We start from the raw sequence: 21,756 nt of genomic DNA on the forward strand, positions 1-21,756 counted from the left end.
CGCAAACACACGTACACACGCGCGCGCTTCTGATGGGAACTTTCTGATCACCTCATGTGCGAGCCGCACAGTCTGACAGACAGAAGACGTCCGCTCGGCGGCAGAGGCCTCGTCGCGACGTTCTCCAGAAGTGAACCAAAGAGTCTCTCCCCGTCTTAGCTAAGCGTATGTTCACGTATCAAATCCAGGCGGATGGTCTTGGCTTTTTTTATTGAGCTTTTTTGGGGTGGGGTTAGGGCCCAAGCATCTTCTAAATGCGTTCCTATTGGGCGAGGGGCAGCGGATGCTCTGCGGCTCTTGAGGCAGGTTGGCCGGGCTGGGGGGCGGGGCTAAACGGTGAGAAGCAACACACGCAGCACGGTGGTGACACCGCGGCAGGGTGGGGGGGGGGGACGTGGGGCCAGCGGGTCTCACTGGTAGCCCACCGTGCTGTCCATCACAGAGCAGTAGGGGCCGTCCTGGGGGTCCTGCAGCCGGGTCTCGTGGGTCCCCGAGGGCCCCCCTGCCTCCTCCTCGCCCTCCTCCATGTCGTCCTCGGCGGGGCCGTGGCTGGAGCGGCTCTGGGAGCGGGCCAGGGCGCCGTAGCTCTGGTGGGCCGGGGAGGGCATGGGGGTCAGGCCCAGCTCGGGCTCCAGCAGCACCGACGCCACGAACAGCTGCAGGGGGCAGAGGGACGCAGGGCGGGGGTTGGACGTTGTGGCGGAGCATGTGGTGCTATGTTTGTTCACTGGGTGGTGTGAGCTGTGGGGTGTCCATGACGCTACGTCATCAGGAGCCCGTTTGTGCTTTATCGGCTGGTTAAATGTCACTAGTGCTACTGTCTAACCCTAAACAACAACAAATAAACAAAATAAAAGTTTTAAGGTGAATTTCATGATGCTGACAACTCTAAGGTCAGGAGGTCTCAAGGAACACACACGCACAGGCACACACACACACACACACACACAAACACACACACAGACACACACACATATACAAACACACATAGATACACGCACACGCATTAACAATAAAACATGCTACTGTACACTGGAGGTTGTGGAGGGCGGGGCTGCGCTTCTCTCTCTGTCACTCAGAGTTGCCTCGGTCGGTTGGTCAGCCATCTGGGAAACAAAATAGTGCCGTTTACTAACACCTCCCCGCTGGCACAGTGCACACACTGAACACACACACACATTCAAACATCCAGGGTTTAATGACCGACCGGGTAGCTCGACGACTTGTCCGGCTGCTTCCTGAGGAACAGGCGGAAGAGGGCGAAGGTCACGCAGCAGACCAGAGACGAGAAGGTGAACAGCGTGATGGGATGCATCGGGCCTATAGAGGAAGAGATGAGACGAGGACGAAGGGAGTAGTGAATGAAAGAGCGTACGAGACACGGCCCACTGATTCACTGAGGCAGTAGGAGAAGGAAGAGAAGAAGGATGAGAAGGAGGATGAGGAGAAGGAGGAAGAGGAGGAGGAGGAGGAGGAGGAGGAGGAGGAGGAGGAGGAGGAGGAGGAGGAGGAGGAGGAGGAGAAGAACTACAACAACAATTACAACAATAACAAAGTGGAGACAAGGAGAGGCAACAGTAGAGGGGCACCTAGTCTGAGCACAGAGAAGAAGAGGAGCCAGAAGATGCAGAGGATGGGTGCCACGACGACCTGGGCGATGGCGGCCCGGTGGATGCGCTGGCTGAGCCTGGTGGGGACGTAGGCGTAGTAGATGTTGTAGCGGTCCACCATGTGCTTCAGCACGACGTACAGGAGCCCTGGGACACACACACACACACACACCAGGACAGACACGTACACACATACACACACACCAGGACACACACGTACGTAACACACACACACACACGCGCACAAACACACACACGCACGCATGCACACACACACACATCCGGACACAAACACACACACGCACACACACGCACGCATGAACACACGCAAGCATTAACATACACTGATTAACACAGCAATCGTCAGTTTGATCAATAAGAAACAGCACAGAGGTGAGTGACAGGGAGCCCCTGTTCCTGCTGAAGTACCCTATATCTTCCTGATCTGGGTGCAGTAGTAAATAGAGGCTTGGTAAGCTCTGGGCACAGACAGGAGTAGAGTGGGCGTCTGGCTCGCAACCCGTTGAGTCTGAGCGTCTCGGACCACAACACATTCACACGGTCTGCTGCCGGCTGGCAGGCAGCGGGGGGCAGAAGGTTACAGTAGCAGCAGAGACACACAGGCTGACAGACAGACAGGGGACAGACAGACAGGGGGACGGGCAGGCCACCAGAAACACACAGGCTGACAGACAGACAGGGGGACAGACAGACAAGGGGACGGGCAGGCCACCAGAAAAACACAGGTTGACAGACACACAGGCTGACAGACAGACAGGGGGACAGACAGACAGGGGGACGGGCAGGCCACCAGACAGTCAGACCGACAGACACAGACAGGGAAACAGAGAGACGGGCGGGCAACCAGACAATCAGACTGGGGACAGACAAACAGACAGACAGACAGACAGACAGACAGACAGACAGACAGACAGACAGACAGACAGACAGACAGACAGACAGACAGACAGACAGACAGACAGACAGACAGACAGACAGACACAGACAGACAGACAGACAGACAGACAGACAGACAGACGGTCCTACATAAAGTGTGTGTGTAATATCTATAGCTAAATCTACGTGTATAAGGGTGACGAGCTTCGACACAAGACACAAATTAAGTGGAAGGACTCAAAACGTCCCATGAATCAATACTGAAGAATAGATAGCAAACACACACGTACACATACACATATAAATACACATACACACAAACACACTCGCGCACAGCGCAAAATGAGTGCTGAATGACGAAGCCATAAAGCAAGCAGCCATCCTCACCAAAGGGCATTATAATGGGACAGGTGATGCTGTAGGTCATACTGACGGCAACGATACACATGGTCCACGCATACTCCAGACCAAACTGGAACTCATAGGCCTGGCTCTACAGGTAGAGAGAGAGAGCGAGAGAGCGAGAGAGCGAGAGAGAGAGAGAGAAAGAGAGAGAGAGAAAGAGAGAGAGCGAGAGCGAGAGAGAGAGAGAGAGAGAGTGAGAGTGAGAAGGAGACAAATAAAACATACCACAATAGCCACAGGAAATTGCATTTCAACCGAGTGTGATTACATTTTCTTTGACATGACATCCATAACCGGCTGAGCGAGACGCTAATCGTCACACACATTTATCGCTCTACACTTCCGATGAGGGGAGGGACACATAAGATGGGGGGAGGGGGGGCGGCTGACCCGCTTGAGGTGAATGCGCTCCGCCTTGGACTTGGCGAGACAGAGGCGGGTGGAGTAGACCGCCAAGGCCGGGATGCGGAGCAGCTCCATGGCGGTGCCGATCAGGCTGGCCGTGATGACGTAGTTGACGAAGAAGGCGCCGTTGTCGGGCAGAAACACACACCTGGGGGAGGGGAGGGAGACAGGTGGAACAGGGCGACAGGTTGAGCGTCTGGTGGCACTGAGCAGCCGGTAATGTGACACACAGGTCATTGGGGCTGCGGTGGAGGGGTGCACGAATAACATGAACTGGGAAGGGGAGGGAACAGGGAAGTCTCACTGGAACTTGACCTCCCTGTCGTCCAGGAAGTTTACGTCAAAGAGCCATCTGAAGAACAGGTCCAAGCTGTGACAAGAGAGGGAAGATAATTTAGATGCAACTACAAGAACTACTGCTATTACTACCTATTCACACATTTTACTTGATTAATTAGCTTTTTATTAGAGCTGTCAAGCGATTAAAATATTTAATCGTGATTAATCGCATTAATGTCATAGTTAACTCACGATTAATCGCGATTAATCGCTAATTCTTTTTCTATGCTAAATATCCCTTGATTTTTGTGTCCCATAATTCTTCTCATTTTAATTCTCTTATCAACATGGTGAAGTGCATCGGCTAGCCTTGTGCAAATGATTTTTTATTGATAACAACATTGGCATATACTGATCAAAACAGGACGATACAAAAAAGAGCCTATAGTGCAATTAAACGACTGCTTTGAACAAATGTCATTTGAAAATAGCAGTCAGGCTACTGCTTCTTTGTTTTGAGCCAAAGAAAAAAAAAAAAATAATAATAATAATACTTTTTTTAAATAAAATAATTGCGTTAATCGCGCGATAAAATCTTTAACGCCGTTAAAATTGGTTTGCGTTAACGCCGTTAATTACGCGTTTAACTGACAGCTCTACTTTTTATATATCTTGTTTTAGAGTCTGCAAAATATGTGTGCTTTAGAAAAGATACAATAAAATACAAAGACTCAAATCACTGCACAAAAATATGATTCGAAACAAACATTTATGCAAACAGATTCTAATTTAAGAAGGAAATCAGCGAGGAAGACGAGGCTGAGGACATGGTGGCTACCTGGAGAGGCCCAGCGACGGCAGAATGATCACCATGAAGACCAGCAGTAAGAAGCACTTGTGCATGGTGATCTGGTTCGCCCCAGACCTGCAACCCAACAACACAAACCAACAGGGGGGGGGGGACCGTCATCAAACACGCTCATACAAGACACAACCTGTATAAGGGCTCGGTAGTCTGGTGGTGGGTGGGGTTTGACTACCCGCCCGAAAGGACTGGGTCCAACTTGTAGGATCCCTGAGCAAGATGTCACACCCCTACCTGCTCGTTATCGGCATGCATCTGTGTTCAGTCAGTCGTGGTTGGATGAGAGTGACTTGACTAAATATGTGATTATTTACATAGTAAGGGATAATGTATAGAACGTGTGTACTGTATAGAACTTGCTTTCGCCCTCACCTCCGCTTCGCGTCGGTGTCCAGGTCGCCCTGTCTGGGCTTATTTTCCCGATAATGACCGGAAACGTTCGATACATTATCCCGCTTATTACACGTCTTCTTGCCAAACCGAAAAAATAACTTTTCACGGTGTGTCTTTATACAATTACCATTCAGTGTTGATCATCAGAGAAATAGTCTGCCAAAGACGTTGACGTTGCTTTGCAACCGAATACCCTGGGGTTGATAAGTTACCGGACTGATTGCGGAGTGATACCAAAGACGTAAATCAGAGACAAAAAATCCACGTGACAGCTGTCATTATATGCTTAGCAACGGTCAACTATCGAAAAATAATTCACAGCCGGATGTTGTGAAGGACCATGCAAGTGAACGGAGCGTTCCACAGCATTGAGAAGGGCAGTGTAACCTTTAGTACACCTATAGTACACTACACCTTTAGTACACCTATAGTACACCACACACACCTATAGTACACCTATAGTACACCACACACACCTATAGTACACCTATAGTACAGCAAACCCATCTATAGTACAACAGACCCATCTATAGTACACCTATAGTACACCACACACAGCTAGAGTACACCTATAGTACACCACACACACCTATAGTAGATCAACGCACCTATAGTACAGCAGACCAATCTATAGTACACCTATAGTTATCACACACCTATAGTACCACACACACACACACCTATAGTACACCGATAGAACATCACACACACCTTTAATACATCACACACATCTATAGTACACATATAGTACATCACACACCTATTATAAACCTATAGTACATCAAACACCTATAGTACACCTATAGTACATCAAACACCTATAGTACATCACACACCTATAGTAAATCATAGTACATCAAACACCTATAGTACACCTATAGTACATCACACACCTATAGTACACCTATAGTACATCACACACCTATAGTAAACCTATAGTACATCAAACACCTATAGTACACCTATAGTACATCACACACCTATAGTACATCAACACACCTATAGTAAACCTATAGTACATCACACACCTATATAGCACCCAAGGAACAGAGAAATGAAACGGGATGCGGTGGTGAAATACGTCGACCTCGTGAGAAGTCAGGGCACGTCTCCTACGAGGCTGTCACTCGCTCGTTAGCGCAAACTACCGTTTTCACACCAGCAAACACTCGATTTGCATTCGCTTGGCGGCACATCCCGCCTTCACACAGCCCGTCGGTGGGGGGGGTTATGTAATGACCGGGGGGCTCTGCCGCTCCGGGAGCCACAGCGCATATCATTATCCCCGCATGGCGATCGCTATGACAACCTGCCCGGAATAATGTGCTTGTGTGCACGCAGCGAGCGAACAAGGGGGAGGGCAGATTCGACGGACAGACTGACGGACAGACTGACAGACATGGTGACAGGGGGAGGGAGGGACGGAGGGAGGGGGCGGTGGGTCAGTGACAGAGAGACAGACAGAGAGAGAGAGAGAGAGAGAGAGACACACAGACAGAGAGAGAGAGAGAGACACAGACTGACGGACAGACAGACAGACAGACAGACAGACAGACAGACAGACAGACAGACAGACAGACAGACAGACAGACAGACAGACAGACAGACAGACAGACAGACAGACAGACAGACAGACAGACAGACAGACAGACAGACAGACACAGAGACAGAGACTAGTGAAAGACGGAAAGACTGCAGGACAGAATGACAGACTGACATCGGTTCAGCCAGCCAGGCAGGCGGCCAGACAGACAAATAATAGAAGATAAATAATATAGACCAGGTCAACCCCCACCCCCTTAACCAAAACAAACAGAGTGTGGATGGCTGGAGGGGCAGAGGCCTATAAGGTGAGCAGAGGGGGGCGGGTCATCACCTGGTCCAGTGGGACTCAAAGAAGGACGAGTAGTAGACGATGAAGGGCAGGAGCACCGAGAAGGCCCACAGCAGCAGGGTGGGGAAGAACTGGGTGATGACCGGGCTCTGAATCAATCAATACAAAGACAGTTATCAGATCTGGTGGCCCCAGAGGCCCAAAGGGAGGGGCCAAGACGTCGTGACAGACAGACAGACAGACAGACAGACAGACAGAAAGACAGACACAGAGAGAGAGACAGACATTTGATGTCAGACTCCATTTGAAAATGCAAATGTTTTAGTCAATGATCTAAATGTTTTATAACTATTGCACTTAATATTGAACTTGTACTCTGTCTTGTGTCCTATGTTGGAACTGTGTACTGCTGTCCATCTTGGCCATGTCTCTCTTGTAAAAGAGATTTTAATCTCAATGAGACTAAACCTGGTTAAAGAAAGGATATAATAATAATAACAATAATAATAATAATAATTATAAACAGATAGACAGACAGACATGGCAGAAAATGAGGAATAAAGAAAGAAAGGATGACAGTAAAGAGAAAGAAAGAATGTATGAAAGACAGAAAGACAGGAGGTGTTTTTCCTGGGTGACCCCAGCACGCGCCCAGCTCAGGTAAGACGCGCTGACCCTGAGACTCTCCACAGGTCTGGTGACGTTGAACTTGTCCATGGTGTTGACGATGATGGCCGGTGTGGTGAGGAAGAAGAGCAGGAGGAAGAGGAGGATGTTGAGGAGGACACAGCGGAGCCACCAGCGGGAGCCGCACAGAGACAGGTTCTCCCTAGAGACAAGGAGAACCGTAAATGATCCGGCCAATCACAAAGCAGGATGGACGTTAAACATGCAACCCAACATGGCGCTTGTTTGAAATGGACCTGCGCTTGGAAGTGGCCGTGTGTTATGATATGGGAATCATACTGCTCTTCATTCGTGTTGTATGATACAGTTTGGATTCTTGGGCAGAGAGAGCTGCCTTCTGTGTGAATCAGTAGTCCACACTACAGTCCCCTTTTCAGTTTAACACACATTCACATTGTGGCCATACATCCATACAGCGCCCCCACACACACATATTGGTCACGCTCCATTGTGACCAATTAGACAGAAGGAGAAACGAACACTGGGTGAATTCGTGTCGGTGTTGGAGCTGTGGTGCACATACATCTCTCGCGTGTTACGTAAGCTCAGCAATGTTGCTTACGCGACTGAGATAACATGCATTACGGCTAACCCACTAATCGACTTATCGCCACTGAACTACAAGTGACCCATGCATATAGATTTGCAAAACAATGACAGTTCAACGCTTTCCATTCCAAACCCTTGGTCACCAATTATTTGAATAACACATTTGGTGTTTACATGGGGGCATTTATTAATGAAATTCAAGTGTTATATCACAAAAAGCACTCTGAATACATGAATTGACCTGGAAGGGAGAAGTATGTGGATAGATGGACAAACAATATGGAAGGATAGAAAGTCACATGGACCGATGATAGACAGACAGACAAACAGAGAGACAGACAGACAGAGAGACAGACACAGACAGACAGACAACCAGACGGGCAGACAGACCAACAGAGAGACAGACCGACAGACTGGGAGACCGACAAACAAACAGACAGACAGACAGACAGACGGCGAGACAGAGTGACAGACGGGGAGACAGAAAGACAGACGGTCAGGGGGACGGACAGACAGACAGACAGACAGACAGACGGCGAGACAGACAGACAGACGGGGAGACAGACAGAAACACAGACAGACCGACGGGGCGACAGAGTGACAGACGGGGGGACAGACAGACAGACAGATGGATGGATGGGGAGGCAGTCAGACAGACAAACAGATGGATGGGGAGACAGACAGACAGACAGACAGACAGAGAGACAGACAGACAGACAGACAGACAGACAGACAGACAGACAGACAGACAGACAGACAGACAGACAGACAGACAGACAGACACAGACACAGACAGACAGACAGACAGACAGACAGACAGACAGATTGGGAGACAGACAGAAAGACAGACTGACAGACAGCACTGACCAGATGATGTCACTGGGGGCCGGGGCGTAGGTGACTCCCCAGTTGTGCGACTGCACCACAGTGGTGATGCTTGACTGCTGGGCTTGCCGGCGGCAATGCACGCGGCTGTGGTCCTTGACGATACTGAAACCCAGCAGCATGTCGAGGAACAAGGTGACACAGTTGGCACATCATCAGCCCCACCATGCTCCATTAAGCTGATTAACAAAAGCGATCGACTCCGTTTATTGAGTGGATGGGCTCAGGACATGTTTCTTTACGCTGATGTTCCCCCCTGCCTGATTGTGACGAAGATAAAGAGTTGGGGAAAGTCTCTGAGGTCCACAGCTCATTGGGCAGCTCATCAGAGAGTTGATATTGGACAACGCAATAAGATTTTTCTTCTTCGAGATGAGTTCTGTAAGACATTAACTGAAATGGTTCAGGCCGTGGATTCACTCACACTGCTGTCATCCTGTCGTCGCGGAAGGTGACAAAAGCGATGCCCAATCTCTTCAGAGGGATGCGATTCTTCTCTGCGTTAAATTCATCCGTTAGCTTTTCCTCTAACTCACTGTAGTACTGCTCTGCATCCACCTGCAGGTAGACAGAGCCTCCATCAAACCAGGGTTTGAACATGAACTTGCTTTATTTTACTCAGTTCTGAAAACCTAGGTTTGAATCACAGCGCCACCCAGTGGTAAGACGATAGCAGTGCAACAGAAAAAGTGAAATCGGTTTTTTTCAGCATGAAATACTGTACCTGTTCGAAGCCACAGAAGTCACAGCAGAAGATCTGTGCACAGGGATGCGTCTTGATCATGATCTTGCCCTCCTTTTGCGCCTTTGTTGCAAAATACAATCGGCCTTTCATCGCCTTTCTCCTGTCAACCACACAAACACAAAGAAACAGGTATCACAACAACAACTTCAACAACATTAACATCCTAAACGTTGTGTAGTCCTCAGACCCAGCAGGGGACTCTACCTCTCCAGGTCCAGCCTCATCAGCTGGTTCACGTCGAAGCAGAAGTGGATGTCGGTGACGGTGCAGCTTGGGTAGGCCTCACTGGGGCGGGGGGGAAGACAGCGGTGGATTACATGGTTAATACCCAGCCAAACAGGGACTTCAAACTATATGGCGGCAACCTATGGTCCCGTGCGGAGCAGGTCGGGGTTTAACTCAGAGACAGGAGGAGCGCGTGGACTCACTGGAAGTGTTTGGTGATGAGTCCCGGGTCGGAGATCTCTCGAGGGATGGAGGTTATCATCAGGGTTCTGGCTACCTGCAATGCAGCATTTGGACCCCCCCCCATCAGAAGTGAGGCAGTGATGCTGGGAGTTTGGAGGTCAGCTTTAGGACCTCCAGATTTAAACTGATTTGTATTATTGATTAGTTGATTAAGTACAGATACAAGGGAATTATTAGCGTGTCAGAATAACATTTTTAAGTTACATACATTTAACAGTATTTCAAATCACTAATGCTACTATTTAAAAAAAATATATCACGAGTGTAATACTCCAGATTGGGCAAATATCTGGTGGGTAGTTGAATGACGGTGGGGCAGCCCAGTCTAATCAGGGGTCACCCTGTGTAGGCCTGTCCTCAGAAGGTTTCATGCATTACATTGCGCCCCCTCGGGTTAACAGTGAGAGGCGACAGGCGAGGGGGTGCTCACTGACCTTCTCATCCTCTCCGTACTGCAGCTTGGCCGAGTGGTGGAGCATGCAGAGCACGGTGATGATGAAGTAGAGCAGGGCGAAGACGCTGTGCAGCCACAGAAATCCGTCCCTGCACGGGGAAAGCCCCAGATGTCAGAAGTGGTGTCCGCGGCGTGCTTATGGACAATTAACAATGAACCTTTTCTTTGTAGTTGCTCTGTGTAACCTCATCAACGCCACGACCAACGCCACCGCCACCGCCATGCCGTGCTAGACTTACTTCTCACTCAGATTGGCCATTGTTGCTCTTCCAAAGTTTTCGGGACTGTCTCCTGTAGAAAATAATAAAACGTGACAATTTAATAGTTCAACATTTTCCAGCGGCGTGTTTTCGGAGAACCCGCCCCACCCAGGCTGGTGAAAACGGGAACAAATAACACAATTCTAAAATGAACGTCCCCAGTATCTTAGATACCGTACTTTGGCCCTGCTTTGTTTACAGTAACCATGGCACTGGGAGGGTGCTGTTTTTTATTCTAAACAGAGAGTGACGAAGCCCATAAGATGAGGGTCATAAAATGGCGGTGGGAGACCCAAGTTTTATGTCGCTGCTTTAATGGCCGCCCTGTACATTCCACCATGGACGGCTCAACGTATGTGGCTGGAATAGAAGCCAACTGCCAGCGATGCGTTTTACTGCGTTTCTCGCTGACGTCAAGACACGTGAAGTGGAAACATTAGACTTTATGACCCTTGACTATAGAAACTCTCCATCAATACCGCTGGTGTTTCACAGATAAAGTCCTTTTCTTCCACTGAGCCGCTGGCCCTAACCACTCCTTTCCATCCTGTGTATAGCTTGAGCTGTGGCTGTATATAGACCGAGCCCTTATAAACCAAAATATCCATGGTATGTGAGCGAGACTGTTGAGTGTGTGTGGCCTGAGATGTTCCCCATAATCCACTCTGTCCCCCTCCCTCTATCCCTCTCTCTCTCCTTCTCCCTCTCCCCCCTCTCTCCCTCTCCCTCTCTCCCCCATCTCTCTCTCTCTCTCGCCCCCCTGAGGTTAGGAGACCGCCAACGACGGACATGTCCCCCGGTGGTGCGCGCCTCAAATCACCCAGTAGGTCGCCGGAGAGGTTGATGGGCAGGACCACGGCCAGGGAGAGCAGGCAGACCACGGCCATGAGCAGGATGACGTGGCGCTGGAAGGACAGGTAGGTCACAGCGTCCAAGCCACACTTGCTGCGGATCTCCTCGTCCCTGCGACCGCACCCACAACATCAACGCACATCAACGCAGGACATTTCAGAGGATACGCGCAGAGGAGGACGCGGCAAGTGTGACTGGCGCTGGGGTCTAGACGGAGATGGCCTCAGCGATGCTGGCGTGTGGCTCAGGAGGTAGAGCCTGTTGGCTGGTTACAGGAATCGTTCGATACCTGGCTCCTCCTAGCGAGAGTGTCGGGGTGTCCTTGAGCAAAACACCGGACCCCAACTGGCTATTGCATTGCATGGTTGACACAACCGTCGGTGTGTGAAAGACTGCATGGATAGGTGAATGTTAGGCACTATTGTAAAGTGCTTTGAGTGGCCACTGGTGTGAAAAGCGCTACATAAATTTCCCATTTATCGAGGTCAGGTGGAGGGGTCTGACTGGTGTGTGGGATCTAGACGGAGATAGCCTCAGTGGGGTCAGATGGAGGCGTGTGACTGCTGTGTGGGATCCTGAGTGAGCCTCAGCAGCCTCAGGTCAATGTGTAGGTTGAAGCCCGCATGGATATAATGATACCTAAAGAGTTGTAGCGTCACACGCCCCGGACGCGTCCTTCTGAAAAATGAGTGTTTAGACGCTCGTGCCTCATCCTAAGTTAAGCCGTGCCAAACACTGCGGTCGCCCGGGAGAACCCAACACAGGGGACGCTCTGGGAAAAGCCCGGCTCGTAAATGGAAAGAAAACAAAGAAACAAGAGCGAACACACAGGGCAGAAGGAGCGCGCCGGTCTCACAGGAGGGCCACACATTGAGAACACACCGGGTGGGTTCGCCGTTTCCCAGGGATCCCGGCGATCCCGTCACTCGCGCACGAGCTAAAAACAGACAGCTTCCAGAAACTCTAAAATAATACCGGGGAAACCACGCTGGAAGACATTCTTCCTTACGGGCCTAATTTTGGCCCAGGGTAGACAGTCTCCGGCAAGTGCAAATATCCAAAGGGAGGCAGTGGCACCAGCGGTCCTGTGAGGCCAGACTGGTTTGTTTTGCTTGCTACTGAGATATAACGCAGTTGGCATGTGATCATGACATCAGCTTTGAGGAGGAAGGCCTGACTAGCCGGGACTGGGAGGGGTGCCGCAATTAAACGGCCAATTTCTTTGAGTTACTTACTTCATATGGCAAAGTGATGCCAGCCACGCGCAGAAACCCTGCAAGAGGAGGAAGACAGACGTTCACCATTCGTTGCATTACTTCATTTAAAGACCTACATTGGTGCATACGATTTGGAAGCATTCGGGAGCACATCTGGACAATGGCTCCCGTGTGCTATTTACATAAGAATGAGTTCCCCAGAGAGAGCTGGCTAGGGGATGACATGTTAATAGGTCTAGCCTAGAGCACTTTGTGGTTTGTCCTCTGCCACAGCCTCTGGGAAGGCCCTTTGACTCTCTGTCCCGCACCGCTGTTAACACGAGCGCGGTGACATCATCTCCTGTTACTCAGGTGCCCCGCAGTCACAGAGGGAACGGGTGAGTCAGGAGAACATCTCTGGGGGCAGGGCGTGTGTGTGTGTGGGTGCATGACTCCCAGCCCGAAAGGTCCTGGCTTTGAAACCCAATGTCCTGCAGGGTGAGCGGAGGGCATCCTTGAGCAAGATGCCGAACCCGCCACCTGCTCATTGTCATATGTATCTTAATCTACTTTAAGTCCCTTTTCATGTTGTTTTTCTGGCACTGGGCCATTTTGTGATATTTGCCTGAATGGGGAAGCATTTAAGGGGGGCACACCAGTGGGGGCGTCACTGTGCGTTTGGAGTGATAGAGCAGAACTCACCATGTCTTTGATCTCAGACTCGGACGGGCTGGACTCTGAAGGAGACTTCTCCTTCTCGCCGGGTTCTCCATAGAACAGGGACGTGAGACTAAAGGGCAGGAAGTGATGTCATCAGCATGGTTGTGAAGACATAAGGCATAGGTCCATACATGCACTCCTCTATGCAGGAGATTCATGGACAATTTTTTTTATAATGATATCATCTATGAATAACAATATTTTTCTGATATAATTAACGAAGCGATAGGGTGGTTTTGCCGAGAACATTGCAATCACTAACAGGCTTATAGAACAGCATGAAGGGTGGAATTAAAATAATTGCAGGGTGTTAATATTTAAATATATTTCAGTAACAATTGAGTTTTCCCTCAGCCAGAACTGAGCCGTGTTAAATCAGTCTCATACGTCTCAATTAGCGACACGCTAAGCGAACCCACAGACACTAGGAGCCCTGGGGTGCTATGAATCAGGTAAAATTAATCTATTCTGAGTCACACTGCGAACGGTTTCAGAGACACACTGACTACCAGCCAAATTGCACTGCTGGGGAGAACTCAACAACAAGCATTTGGCATTTGCTTATTTCTATGCGCATCTATTTGAGTGTGTTTGTGTGTTTTGGTAGGCAGTGCCTGCCCAAGTTACTGCATGAATACAGATGGATGAACCCCTAAAAGACCCCAGTAGCTTTTGAACAACCAACAGAAAAAAAACCAGAAAGGACTTTTAAAAATCACAGCACTTCCATATATAGCCAGGAGAGGGCGCCAAAGGTAACATCAACTAAATCAGAGTAATTTACATCAAATGCAATTAGGGCTCCATCTGGATTGTTGACCTGACGTAGAGACCTGTCAAGCATGTGACATGATCAGGGTCCACTCGGATAACGAGCCGGAGGTTCTACCTGTCGTTCTCCATCAGCAGAGCCAGACGCCCGTAGTCCCACGCAGCCTTCCTCAGACAGGAGAAGATCAGCAGAAGTAACTGACATACACACAGAGAAAGACACACACACACACACACACACACACACACAGAGAAAGACACACACACACACACACACACACACACACACACACACACACACACACACACACACACACACACACACACAACACAACACAACACACACACACACACACACACACACACACACACACACACCAACCACACACACACACACACACACACACACACACACACACAAATACACACAGACACAGACAAACACAGATTTATTAAATCTATTATACAATTATTTATAAAGCTATACATTTAGCTTTAACAATAAACTTTTTAATCTAACTCAGCAATGAAGTTTCCATTGTCGTGTGCTATGAAAGAGAGAAAAGATGAAGTCATATGCAAAATATACATTGAACGGTTGGAAATGGACAGGATTAACAAAAGAAGTTACATAATGTAACCTCAGCAAAAGAATGAATAGAAGCGCACATAATTATCATTCTATTGTACAAATGTACATTTTTCTGACTTGGTTCTACATCGGTTCAGAAGCAGCTAAAGAATGATGTCGTCTGGCAGAGGTTCTCGTTGACATTGGAGCCCAGTGAACCTGGGCTACACACGACACGTCAACGGGACATCACATATCGCTTGAAATAAACCTTTTCAAAATCAGTTAATTCGTCCTAGAGCCCTTTTGAGATCGTAAATGAAGAAAACAATGACTGAGGAAAACAACGCATAATGTATGATGTAGTGACAAACCAAAACGGGAACCAGAGTGAGCCAATGAATACTGGAGTAGTGTCAGCATAAATCTTTTACTAATTTCACGGTAGAAGATACCAGTTGTTCTCTGAGATTGATGAGGCAGACAACGATATTAAGAGAGAAGGGGGAAGGGAGGGAGGAGGGGGACAATCTCTAACAAAGCTGGAGAGAGATGCATCAGGATCTGTTCTTCATGGTGATCCAAGGACCACTAGGGATTTACCGTCCCTCTCAAATCCACAAGTGTGGAGTACAGAGATTCTCCTGATCTCGCTCTCTCTCTCTCTCTCTCTCTCTCTCTCTCTCTCTCTCTCCTCTCTCCCCCCCTCCCTCCCTCCCTCCCTCCCTCCCTCTCTCTCTCTCTCTCTCTCTCTCTCTCTCTCTCTCTTCTCTCTCCTCTCTCTCTCTCCTTCTCTCTCCTCTCTCTCTCCCCTTCTCTCTCTCTCTCTCTCTCTCTCTCTCTCTCTCTCTCTCACCTCTAAGTTGTTGTTATCTTAGCTCTTGCCAGCTTGTTGTTTGGGAATATCTCTCCCATTGTCCCACAGATGAATTATTAACGTTGTTGGTGGAGGGGGGGGGGGGGGGGGGGGGGGGTTGGGTGGATTGGAGTACAAGGAGGGGACAGGCATGGGGGGTGGTGGTTGCTCTGTTGCCCAGACAACCATTCCGTGATCGCTAACGAGGCGGTGGAAAACCCTGTGGATCTGGTAGGTTACGTTGAGTAACAGTACACAGAGAGAGAGATCAAGTATGACACAAGCTGACAGCCAGAACAAAGGAGCCGCGGCTCAGAGCTCAAGCCCGTCATTAGCGGAGAGGCGGATGATTAGCATCAATGAGAGTGTTGGTAAACAGAAGCCACACTGTTGAGGGGAAGAGAGAAGTCAAAGGGAGCCATTACTGTGCCCCTTGGTTCTCCAGACAGAGGTGTCTGAGCATGATGCATGATTCATGTTTCATCGCCATGGCTTTAACCAGCAATCTGCACCATAATTGGGCAGTTCAAATATTGACAGTGGCTGTCAGATCATGTCACGCAGGTCGCTGTATGATGGACCCTCGATGGACAGCAGAGAGACGTATCCATCGATAGGGGTGGTTGCTGATTGGATGAGGGTTCGGCCTATCTCAGGAAATTTAATCAGCTTTCAGCATCTTTGCACACGGGCACAGCCCTTGGCAGCCCCGGCCAGATGCTTGCCAATGACAGACTTAACCTTTAACACATTTATAAAAATGTAAGTTTGTGCGTATGAGAGTGTGAGGCCTTGGTTGTTTGTGTGTGCGTGCGTGTGTGAGTGCAAGCGCATATAAATCAATATGTTTGTGTGTGTGTCCCTAAATGCATGCACATTTCTGTGTGTGCACGCACTTAAGTGCTTAAGTGCATGCAGGCATGCATGTGTGTGTGTGTATGTGTATATATACGATGTGTGTGTATGAATGTGTGTGTGTGTGTGTGTGTGTGCGTGTGTCTGCGTATGTATTAACGTGTGCGTGTGTGTGTGCACGTGTCTGCGTGCGTGCGGTGCCTACCATCCACAGCACCAGGTTGAGGGCCAACACGGTGGGCACGCCTCCGAAGGGCAGGCCCTGCAGCACGCTGCTGCGGGAGTGGGCCCGGTAGCAGCGCTCCGCCGTGCTATTGTCCCCCCCCAGGGACGCCAGGAAGCCCAGCACCTCCAGGTCTACCTCCCGGCCCTCCCCTGTGGAGGAGGGCGGCCGGGTCACAAACAGCTCAGGGTCCGCCATCAGTGTCTCTGGTCGGGGTGAGGCGGAGCAGTAGGCATACCTGGAGAGGAGAGCGGGCGTAGCTGTTAGCTGTTAGCTGTTAGCGGTTGAGTGGTTACTTAAAGTGACAGGGAAACATAAATCAATCATTTAGGTTTCATTATTTTATTGAGTGTTATCAAGGCGCGCATTAGGTATGAGAAAAGGACGTGCCAAGATGTCAATCACAGGTTCAGTCTATCGGTTTCTTCATGTTGATTAATGGGTGGAGGTTATTTAACCACGCAGTGTTTCAGCCTTTGGGTAACAACCCCCCTACACACCCCTACAATCCTGAGTTTTTCGAAGAGTTTTGAGTTTATCAGATTACTTTTAGGATGTCAAGTATGTGAATATACTTTTAAGATATTCATAAGGTGTTGATGTTGATACATCCCTCTGTGATATGTTATTTTATGTTTTTAGATCCTGTCCACTTTATACGAGAATGGCAAAGTCCTAGCTGCAGCTAAAAACACCTGGATTACTTTTTTGTTTTGGAGAAGAAATGAAGCAAATCCTTTTAATTGATCCTGGGAGCAGGCCTGTTTGTCTGTTTGTACCACAAGAGAACACAATATACATAATAAATCCATGCCCTCTATTCGTAAGCCTCGTAATCATCTCTCTTTGTTCACTCACTGGTAATGGGCGGTTGAAATAGCGGTAGACTTTGCTAGCGTGCTGCTGTCTATATGGTTCTGTGTTTGTATATCGGACCCATAAAAGCTTCTGAATGAGACTCCGGTGCCTATTATATCCGCCGCTTACGTCTGCAGTCAACTCGGTTATTGTCCTCATAGCGGCCATTTTTAGCACAAAAGGATCCTCTAGTGTCACCCAGAGTAACCCACGCTGCGGTCACCGTAGCGACCAGCCCCGTCTATTAACCGACAAATAGGAGACAACCGCGACAGAAGCACGGCAGCCGAGCAATACGCCGTGGGAGCAAAAGTTATCCGGTCAATGGAACATATTGATCCGTCCCGATGTTGTCACCGTGTTCGCTTCTTCTGCTGGAAGGGAGAAGGTCGACGGAAACGCCTAAGACCAGTGACTGGCTCTGTGGGAACCGGACTGAGGTCTGATCTGAGGAGGTCCTGGCCGTCCCACACTAACGACCCTCAGCTCTCTCACCATCCAGCAGCAGTCGTCTTCACCAGCATAACATTTGCATTCAGGCCTTTATCCAAAGCGACTTACAGCCATTTATACACACTGTCATGGCAGTCAACCATGCAACGAGACAGCGGTTAGGGTTAGGTCTCTCGTGTTCAGGGACAACTCGCACCCAGCTATGAGGAGCCGGGATAGAACTAGCAACTTTCCGGTAATAATCAACCCTCTCTACCTCCCGAGCCCCCTTCTACTAGTCTATACCAGCAGGGACAATATTCAGTCTCTATATTCTAACTACATTTTACTTCAACTGTTTTGCTTGTTATTTCCATGATGGCACCCACTGCACTCCTGACCATCCCTGGATGAAGCGATCCCTCTTTCTGTGTTCTGTCTCAAGGTTTTGACATTGAAGAGCCTTTCCTTGCCCTCCGTAGGGCCAGAGTTAGGGGGGTGGACATCAAGGTGGCCTGGGAAGCCTTTGAGACTGCAACAGTGATCAAGGGCTTTACAAAGACCATTGACCTGACTGCCTGAATCCAGGCTGCATCAATACCATCCAACAACACCGGGAGAGGCAGTCCTCCTGCTCTGCTCCATTAAGAGAGGCCCAGGTCCTCACGGAGAACCATACATGTCTACCCTCACGGGGAATCAGCATGGACACAGAGCTTACACTTACATGCGTTGACCTTTCGTTTAGAGACGTGTGCATTCGTTCTGAGGCGCTGGCGTGAAAAGCTTTTGGCTGCGTTCTCGGTCGTTATGGGATGTTGGTATTGCATTTCAATGGGAAGCTCAGTCAACACACGCTGTTCTCTGCGGTAGTCCGACAGAATTATATTACAACCCGATTCAAAACTGTCTTCTACTGGCACGGCTAATTCACAGAGACAAGGTATGGTGGTCAGCAGAGGGCAAACACAAGTGGGGGAGAAAACAGGGACAGCAGTATCAAATACAAAGACTCACTGTTGAAAACAATGCTATTGTGTTTCCCCACTTTGTGTTATTTTGAAACAAATACAAGTTTCAAAATAAAAGCCCTGGCTAACTTTAAATGACATGACTACTGTTATACAGGGAACAGGGAGAAGAGCATGGCTTAGTCTTTGGTGGTTAATGTGTTTTTACCGCCCACAGCTTCTGATCCTCCCTGAGGGGTCTCTCTCCCTCTCTCTCTCTCTTTCTCTCTCTCTCTCTCTCACCTTCTCTCCTTCTCTCCCTCTCTCTCTCTCTCTCTCTCTCCTTCTCTCCCTCTATCTCTCCCCTAAGGGAGGAGCAAAGTGTAGTCTGTTAACATTCACAGCACTCTGTCTCTGTAGAGTTGGGTTTCAACAGCATTGCTGGCTAGAGAGAGAGAGACACACACAGACATACACACAATAACCCACACAAATACACACACCCATACACACACTTTGGTCAAAACAGGACAACAGTCCTATGAATCTGTACGACCCAGGGACGGTAGTTATACGCCCACATGGGATAAGGAAGATGAATAACATAAAATGTAATGACAACCGCCTCCCTTTACCTTTGAGGCCAGGAAACCTCAGAGGGGCGAAGCCACCCTTACCCATTAATGCTGAGGACACCATGTGTAGACACATGCAGTAAATAATCCTTGGCCATTGAATACCCCATCCTAAATCATGGTGACACCATATCAAAGACCCAGAAGAGCTCTCATGCATGCTCAAGGTGACATTTTGGACAATACAGGTGCCCTTGCCCTGATGAGGACCTGAATGAGATCACTCCTGAGAGAAAGGCTATATCGGGAGTGGGGCCGTGGCCCTAGCTTCAACTGAGGCGTGGGGAAAGGTTAGGTAAGGGTGGACCAACACCCCTGAGGTGTGGGGTAGGGTAAGGTAAGGCTGTATAAACAGCTCTGAGCCGTCGGGTAAGGTAAGGTAAGGTTGTATAAACAGCCCTGAGGCGTGGGGTAAGGTAAGGTAAGGGTGTATAAACAGCCCTGAGGCGTGGGGTAAGGTAAGGTAAGGGTGTATAAACAGCCCTGAGGCGTTGGGTAAGGTAAGGTAAGGGTGTATAAACAGCCCTGAGGCGTGGGGTAAGGTAAGGTGAGGGTGTATAAACAGCCCTGAGGCGTGGGGTAAGGTAAGGTGAGGGTGTATAAACAGCCCTGAGGCTGGTCGCTTTCTGAGTTTGTTTAATAATTATTGGCAAAAAAACAGCTGTGCTTTATAGTGGGAAATACTGCTGGACTGGAACAATGTGGAGTCATTTAGCAGACAGAAAGTGCTCAGGCTGTTCAATCCACTGACAGCACACCCTTAAGATTAGAAAAGGGGTGAGCTGGGATTCAGCAGATGACACTTGGTTCTGATTGAACACCGTTCATCACCCGACGCTCCCCAGAACGGAGACGAGGGGGCGGTTCACTAGCAGGGTTCCACCACACTCCCAGGACCCTGTTGCAACGTTACATCATGATGATGGTCGCTCTACTCCTCTAAAGCTCTATGGTCCACGATTGAATGATGTGCCGTTAGTGTGTTTACCTTTCTGCTCCATCCTGCTTGTTGTATCGCTCACTCGCTCATGCACGCACACACACACACACACGTATAGTCACACTCACACACACACACACACACACACTTACTCATGCACGCACACATAAGCACGAACGCACACAGGCACGGACACGCAGTCACACACGTAGTCACTCTCGCACACACACTCACCCACGCACGTACTCTCTCAGGCGGAACATTTCCAATTTTCCAGACTAATTTGTACGTTCTGCAAGTCCTCATCCGACCCCCTCCCCCTGAATCTCTAGGTCAATATTTGGTGACAACTTGAGCAGCCTGCAGCTCACTCCAGATCAGACTTGGTCTGAGAGACAGTGGAGCAGATCAGGTTGAATGCCGGGCTCTTCACTGAGTCTACGTTGACGGATGGCGGATGCTTCGGTCAGTGTAAAGGTTGGAAAAGTGATGATGGGACACACCTTGTTTTCCGGAAGTTTCAGTCGCAGGGGCAGAAAAAACTGCTGTTTAAGAAAGGAGTAAAGCTGGGTCGGGCTAGCTAATCTGCCTAATGCAACAGAAAAACTGCACTGTGTGTGTGAGTGTGTGTGTGTGTGTGTGTGTGTGTGTGTGTGTGGTGTGTGTGTGTGTGTGTGTGTGTGTGTGTGTGTGTGTGTGTGTGTGTGTGTGTGTGTGTGTGCATGTGCGCGTGTGTTTGCGAGTATGGTGTGGATGCGTGAGGGAGGGAGAGAGAGAGAGAAAAAGAGAGGGAAGTGTGTAACCCACAACAATAAATATCAACAGACCCATAAGCCATAACAACATTGATGTGACCACCCACCCAAAATATCTAAATATGAACGGCTGATGTTATCAAGCTGTATTTGATACTTTGATATTGCTACTTTCCTATCTGTACCGTCAATCAACCAAGTATGGCGTCTGTATTTCAGTTTTTCTCAATCGTTTAAACACGTATTCTGAAACTATTGTTCAATTTCTCAATACTCTAAACACAAACCTGAGAAGAGTTAATTATTTTCTCAAAATTACACAAATTCTTCTCAAAACTGTTTTTCCACCATACAGTAAACAGCTATCAAATTAATTTTTCTTAGAGAGCATCAATTAAACACTGGA

At 48.9% G+C, this 21,756-nt stretch overlaps 1 protein-coding gene across 1 annotated transcript; it reads right to left on the minus strand.

Annotated features, from left to right (window-relative positions):
- Positions 1 to 410: 410 nt before the first annotated feature.
- Positions 411 to 16,978, minus strand: tmem63c (transmembrane protein 63C). Its single transcript, XM_056590526.1, has 22 exons — positions 16,763 to 16,978; positions 14,394 to 14,473; positions 13,487 to 13,574; positions 12,824 to 12,861; positions 11,557 to 11,699; positions 10,716 to 10,767; positions 10,457 to 10,565; positions 9,983 to 10,056; positions 9,759 to 9,839; positions 9,534 to 9,654; positions 9,234 to 9,367; positions 8,792 to 8,914; positions 7,364 to 7,517; positions 6,731 to 6,837; positions 4,435 to 4,521; positions 3,622 to 3,687; positions 3,303 to 3,465; positions 2,895 to 3,000; positions 1,590 to 1,757; positions 1,208 to 1,320; positions 1,032 to 1,106; positions 411 to 656 (listed from the first exon to the last, which is right to left on the minus strand). Exons 1-22 carry the CDS (start codon positions 16,976 to 16,978, stop codon positions 411 to 413), a joined length of 2,544 nt encoding a protein of 847 aa, XP_056446501.1.
- Between the last annotated feature and the right edge of the window lie 4,778 nt (positions 16,979 to 21,756).

This window comes from Gadus chalcogrammus, chromosome 5 (assembly GCF_026213295.1).
Source record: "Gadus chalcogrammus isolate NIFS_2021 chromosome 5, NIFS_Gcha_1.0, whole genome shotgun sequence".
NCBI lineage: Eukaryota > Metazoa > Chordata > Actinopteri > Gadiformes > Gadidae > Gadus > Gadus chalcogrammus.

Excerpts from the sequence above, each read along its gene's own strand:
- tmem63c (XM_056590526.1), bottom strand. The coding sequence starts at position 16,978 with ATGGCGGACCCTGAGCTGTTTGTGACCCGGCCGCCCTCCTCCACAGGG. Across the intron at positions 1,758-2,894 it reads TCCCATTATAATGCCCTTTG|GGCTCCTGTACGTCGTGCTG; the intron begins GTGAGGATGGCT and ends TGTGTGTCCCAG. Across the intron at positions 1,321-1,589 it reads CTTCTCTGTGCTCAGACTAG|GCCCGATGCATCCCATCACG; the intron begins GTGCCCCTCTAC and ends CTTCCTCTATAG.